This window comes from Hyalella azteca, unplaced genomic scaffold (assembly GCF_000764305.2).
Source record: "Hyalella azteca isolate HAZT.00-mixed unplaced genomic scaffold, Hazt_2.0.2 contig1933, whole genome shotgun sequence".
NCBI classification, from domain to species: domain Eukaryota; kingdom Metazoa; phylum Arthropoda; class Malacostraca; order Amphipoda; family Hyalellidae; genus Hyalella; species Hyalella azteca.
Window position 1 is genome coordinate 640,582 of NW_025932225.1, and position 6,134 is coordinate 646,715.

The 6,134-nt window shown below is 41.0% G+C and overlaps 1 protein-coding gene across 1 annotated transcript in view; it reads left to right on the plus strand.

Annotated features, from left to right (window-relative positions):
• LOC108667964 overlaps positions 1-3,491 on the plus strand; it is a 4,476-nt gene extending 985 nt beyond the window's left edge. The window contains exons 2-6 of the mRNA XM_018155077.2: positions 263-895; positions 1,028-1,838; positions 1,964-2,322; positions 2,568-2,889; positions 3,416-3,491. Coding sequence (XP_018010566.1) covers positions 263-895; positions 1,028-1,838; positions 1,964-2,322; positions 2,568-2,889; positions 3,416-3,491 — 2,201 coding nt within the window. The remainder of the gene's footprint in view (positions 1-262; positions 896-1,027; positions 1,839-1,963; positions 2,323-2,567; positions 2,890-3,415) is intronic.
• The last annotated feature ends 2,643 nt before the right edge of the window (positions 3,492-6,134 follow it).

Consider the following 6,134-nt stretch of genomic DNA (forward strand, 5'->3'; position numbering starts at 1 on the left):
GTTTTAACTGTGATGACAGTTTTAACTGTGATGACAGTTTTAACTGTGATGATCGTTTTAACTGTGATGACAGTTTTAACTGTGATGAGCGTTTTTAACTGTGATGATCGTTTTTAACTGTGATGATCGTTTTTAACTATGATGATCGTCCGTAATTATCATGATCGTTTTTAACTGTGATGATCGTTTTTAACTGTGATAATCGTCTTAACTATGATGAGCATTAACCGTTCCCGGATTAATGGTTTTATTTCATTTGCAGGGAAAGAACCAAAGGCACAAGTTCAAGAATGGAAGAACCTATTCAAGAAGCAACGACAAGAGAGCGCTTCGTCTGTACCAAGTTCTTCTAAGCGGAAATCTGAGATTAGCCAACGGCGCACGGCTGCTGTTTGCTTACTTTGCATAGAAAACGGCTGCCGCAATTATTCTTTGGTGGACATGTATCCCACGACGATAGACCGGCACCAAAAGAGAAATCACCCCAACGATACCTTTGACAAAGGAAAACACATCAGATGTAGAGATCATGAAGACGTCAAAAAGCTTGAAATTAAAATTGAAAAATTAACTTCGTCATCTAAGCAAAAGAATAAATTTAACCCTCACCTTAAAAATGACACATCTGTGTCCCAGCTATCAACGGAAATACTTTCCTCTACTTCTAAACCTGACTTCTCAAAACGCAAATCTTCTTCTCAGCCAAATTTCGTACAACGCGACTCCCCTTCACATAAAGACTTCGTGAAAAAATATTCCGATCCTCAGCCGGATTTCTTGGAACGTACCCCTGTAGGTCAGTCGGACTTTGTGGAATGTTCCCCTGTAGCTCAGACGGATTTTGTTGAACGTACCCCTGTAGGTCAGCCGGATTTCTTGGAACGTACCCCTGTAGGTCAGCCGGACTTTGTGGAATGTTTCCCTGTAGCTCATACGGACTTCGTTGAACATACCCCTGTAGGTCAGCTGGACTTCGTTGAACGTACCCCTGTAGGTCAGCCGGACTTTGTGGAATGTTCCCCTGTAGCTCAGCCGGACTTCGAAGTATGTGCCTCTACTGAGCATAGCCCTAAAGAATGTGACTCGTCTTCGCTACTTTCAGCCAGCAGAGGTTCTTCCTTCCAAGGAAACTCAGCTGCTTCTTCTTTCACTCAAATAATTCAAAAGTCGATTGATGGGTTTCTCAGTATCCAGCCACAAAATGAAGTTCCTCGAATGATGCAGCCTACTACATCCAAATGGACACTCGAACAAATTGGTGAATGCTTAGAGAGATTAGAAAGCATGCTTATGAAACATTTACAAAAAAAAGATCAAGGAGGTCCTACTACCGCAAAGGATAATTTATCTTCAATTTGTGTATTGAATGCTTGTAATAATCTAAATGACGTTCTTTCCACAAAATTATTCACTCTCCACCAGCATCAAAATAAGCATATAATAAGATGCTCAGCTTGCCACGATTACGCCACCCGTGATGTCCTTATAACAAAAAATTCAACATCGTTCAAACTTCCGACAAGTGGTTTATCTGTTGGATGTAAGCTGCCCGAAGCTAAAATCGAAATATATAAAAATGGCGATGGTCAAAGTTGGTACAACTTCAAAAGTCGTCTCGTAACCCACTTGAACTCCGGACAGGATTCATTCCACTGGAAAGCTACGCAAGGCAAAGAAGAGGGAGCTTCGTCAGTGCCTCGTTCGGTTTCCGTAACTGAAACTCTCTGTCGGGTAGCTCTCCATGTTCTGAAAATGAAAGGCGCGGCCCTGCACTACGAGAGTGTCATTGCACTATTGAAAGCATGCAAAGTGGATGTGGGAGACATCGGCCATTCAAGGTTAGCTCCTTAGATTATTGCAAAAGAAGTATGTTTTACCTAACTTAAATTATGATTATTCTTTTCAAAGAAAAAACATTTCCATTAATTGTAATGGTTTATTAATTTATTAATATTTCTTCCAGGAACAACTTTCCTGAAATTCTTCGTGCGGCGACTGTGGTGATTTGTCAAAGAAACAATCAGATGTTGCTGCAGCCACTACTCAGCACGGGACTACCACCCCATTTCTACATTACAGCCGATAAATCCACTGTCAACAGACACACCAATCAAGCAATCCTCTTGATTGTGAATTTCAACGGCAAAAGGATCGCAGTACCTGTGGGCGCACCTCCTGTATATTCCGTTGATGTCAACAGTGTTGATGACACAACTCAGGTTCAGCTCATCGGAGGAAGTGCAGTAGAGCTTGCTGATAGCATAATTAATACGATTCTGGAAAAAACTGGGCTCCCTGACCATCACTTGACGCGATTAACAGGTTAGTAGCAAGCTTGCTGGAAGTTTAGAGATTTTACTCAACTTAGCAGCTTGTGGGTTAAATCCCCAGAAATTTAATGGTTGGTCTGGAATCATGGGTACAATGGTAAGAAAATATAGTACAAAGTATAATTATTTATTGCCGTCACCATTTACCCTCATTATGCCTCATAGATGAATAATTAATTATTTTGTTGTAATGAATAGTCAGCATCTGGACTTGTTAATCAGTATATGCTTTTCCAGGTGCAACGTGTGACGGACAATACGTTGTCTCGTCGGGATTTGCTGCACGACTTGCTGAGCGTGTTGGGGTCTCATCGAAGAGTGCCTTTGCTGTCCCTGTCACGTGGGATGCTGGCCACTGGATGAACTTGGTGGTCACAGATGTGCGCTCTGTTAAACAGCAAACCTTCAAAGGATCAGCACAATTATTGAACACATTTATCAAGCGTTGTAATGTATTTAATGACGAGTTACAGCATGGCAAAGGGTACGCCATGCTGAGAGCTATTTCTGAATCTAACAAATCTACTGCTCATGCTCCCAAATCTTATGCACAACATAGGTGANATAACATTAATTGTGCATGCCAACCTAAAGCCAGTATTCAATAGTGGCCAGTTATATGTGCTAAGAGTGTAACTTTTCTTTGAAGTTCAATAATTGCTTGTGATCCTACTGATTATTGTCGTCCAAATTATACTGATTAGTCAGCTGGGATTTTCATTACGACTTGCACCTCTTGTACCTCATCATTGGTTTGGGAAACATATCATGGACCGGCTGAGAGCTACAACTTGCTTTATATTAGGAGTCGATTTGCTTTAGATTTGATTCACTCTGGATTTGAAGACTTTTCGCGTCATTTGTGATGTTAAGCCTTGATTTACGGTGCGAAATAGATCGATAGCAGAATCGCTTGTGGACATTTGGCCATTAAAATAAACTTGTCTTCATTTAGCGGTAGAAACTGCAGTTTTTTGCGCTACGATGCATTGCGTTGAGATTTTTTAAAGAACTATTTAATTCAAGTGAATATGTTGTTGAAACAATTTGAAAATCTTACTTATTGATAAATTTTGATTTTCCAGTTTGTCGGATGAGACTGTACAGCTGCAGCACAATCTTCAAATGGTCGAATCGGTTGCGATGCGGAAGCCATATTGACTGCTGTAGTTCCTGGGGAGTGGAGGATATATTCTTTGAACTTTTAGCAGCTTCATTATTGAAAAATTACTCGGCAACGTATCCTGAAGACTTTTGGCGGCGACGGCGAGAACTATCGAGTAATGCCGGCGACGTTGTTACCTGGAAACTCGTATCTTGGCGACGTTGCTTGCACACTCTGCATAGTGGCCAAGACCTAGTGTTTTGGCAGTAGTTTGACACGCAAATGTATGACGTCACCATTTCAACCATCAACCATAGTGGCAAACCAGAGCTTTTTTAGAATCAGTTCATTTTGAATTTCCTCATTTACTCAAGATTTAAACCAATTTCTTAAGTATGATAATGCTGGTATCCAGGATACTTTTCTGGTCTACTTATAGGACTCAAAAATAAACTTGAGGGAGAGTCTAAAAAACTCTCTGCTTTGCCACTATGCCATCAACAAACGCATGGAACTAAAACAAAGCTTAATATAAAGGAAAAACTAAAGAGGTGACGGAATTACCTTTACCCACAATGACGGAATATACCGCGTTTACCCTAAGCAAATGCTGATAACATCATGGACCCATGGCCGTCAGCCCGTCACTTGTCCCCACAGCAGTCAGCACTTAAGTTCTCAGCTTTAAATAAAATAGTCAGGAGTCAGGACTAACCCTTCAGGTTTAGTCAGGACTTTTTTCAGTCAAAATAGTCAGGACTTATTAGTATTTAGTGGAAGAGATTTAAGAGAAAAGTTCAAATGCTGATCGGTGTCTTAAAATGGCAAAACAGAATTGCCCAAGACAGTAGACCACTGTGCAGAGAGTGAACGAAGATTTAAAGACCTACGGCGACGCATTATCGGCAAAATTTTAGATATATTCTTTGAACTTTTAGCAGCTTCATTGTTGAAAAATTACTCGGCGACGTATCCTGAAGACTTTTGGCGGCGACGGCGAGAACTATCAAGTAATGCCGGCGACGTTGTTACCTGGAAACTCGTATCTTGGCGACGTTGATTGCACACTCTGCATAGTGGCTCATTTAAGATTTAAACCAATTTCTTATGTATGATAATGCTGGTATCCATGATGCTTTGCTTGTCTACTTATAGGACTCAGAAATGAACTTGAGGCAGAGTCTAAAAAACTCTCTGCTTTGCCACTATGTGGTGACGTCATACATTTGCGTGTCAAAATACTGCAAAAACACAAGGTCTTGGCCATCTAGTGGGAAAATATTGAGATCCAAAGAGAGACAATGCATGCCACGTGGCATGGTGCCAATCCATAGGTTATTCAAAAGAACCTGTTCTTATGTCATTTTGAATCGATCAACACTTCTTTATGGACCGATCGTAAAACACACCTTCACCGGCAAAATGACCGGCAAAAGCAAGAGACGTAAATATGCGGCATTGGCAGCTCAAAAAAATAAAAAAAAAATAAAAAAAATCATGATTTTTTTATAAAAAAATCAAGTGATTTAATCACATGATTTAATCAATTTGATTTAATCATTGCCAACCCTGCTTGCCAGGACTCCACTCCACTGTCTACTAATTGGCCGATTAATCTAGACACTGCGTCCCTACTCCCTATGCGCTCCACAGCGCCTGAACTTGTTCCGAACGCGTAATAAACTTGACTCATTTGTACAGTTCCCGTAAGTGCCATTGAAGCCTCAGTTAAGACTTAAGAGTAACATTTTTGACTCGATACTCAGCCATGCATACATTGACAAGTTTGCGGTGTTTGTCGGACCACTAATTAACTGCCATGTCAGTTAGTCTGACAAATTTTGTTAAATCTACAAGTAACTTGATTTAACTGGTAACTGTCTTTGGCCCTATTAGCAATAGAGGGCTAACTTGTCATTCTGTGCAGAGCTGTGGTGGTGCAGTGGTGAGAGACTCAGTCTCTCGCACCCAGCTCCCGGGTTCGAGTCCCACTGAGGACAAGTTCTACCAGGAAGCTCAGCTCATAGTCAACTCAGCCATTCATCCAACTCTGGTTGATAAATGAGTTCCTGGCTTGTCCAGGGTGTTGTGTAATGCAATCAAATGGTTCTGGCGGGTCTGCGAGCCAGTGATGGTCGTAGAACTACCAGTGGTACCGAGTGCCTGGAAAAACTGACCTATCACCCCCCTCCCCAGTCGCCACTGCCAGGATGGGCAATTACAAGAACAACTTGTCATTCTTCAGCCCATGTTTTCAAAATAATTCGCATCATAATCAAAAAACTTGTTTTGTCTTAAATAATTAAGACAAATCTTGTCTCGTCTCGTTATGTCTCGTTTCAAATCTGTCTGTCTCGTACCGGTTCATAATTTACTGGGACACAAGTTTTAAAGTCCAGGACAGAAGTCTTGTCTCGGTTCATACGTTTATTCCAGGACATAATTTACCCTCTGTCCCGTTATTTTTTCCCGGAATTTTCTTGTCTCGTTTTGTCTGTCCCAGTTCATTTCGAGAAAATTATTTTGAGACGCAGGAGTCTACTCCAAACATTGAAAACACCTAGCCGATCAACAAAAACCTTGCAGGTTAGGTCCAGTTAAGAACAGGTTCCATCAAAAATTTCCGATGCTGACTGCCAAAAACGGATTTCAGATTCTTAATCTACACCTCAAAAAACAAATAGGGTAAACACGGTATA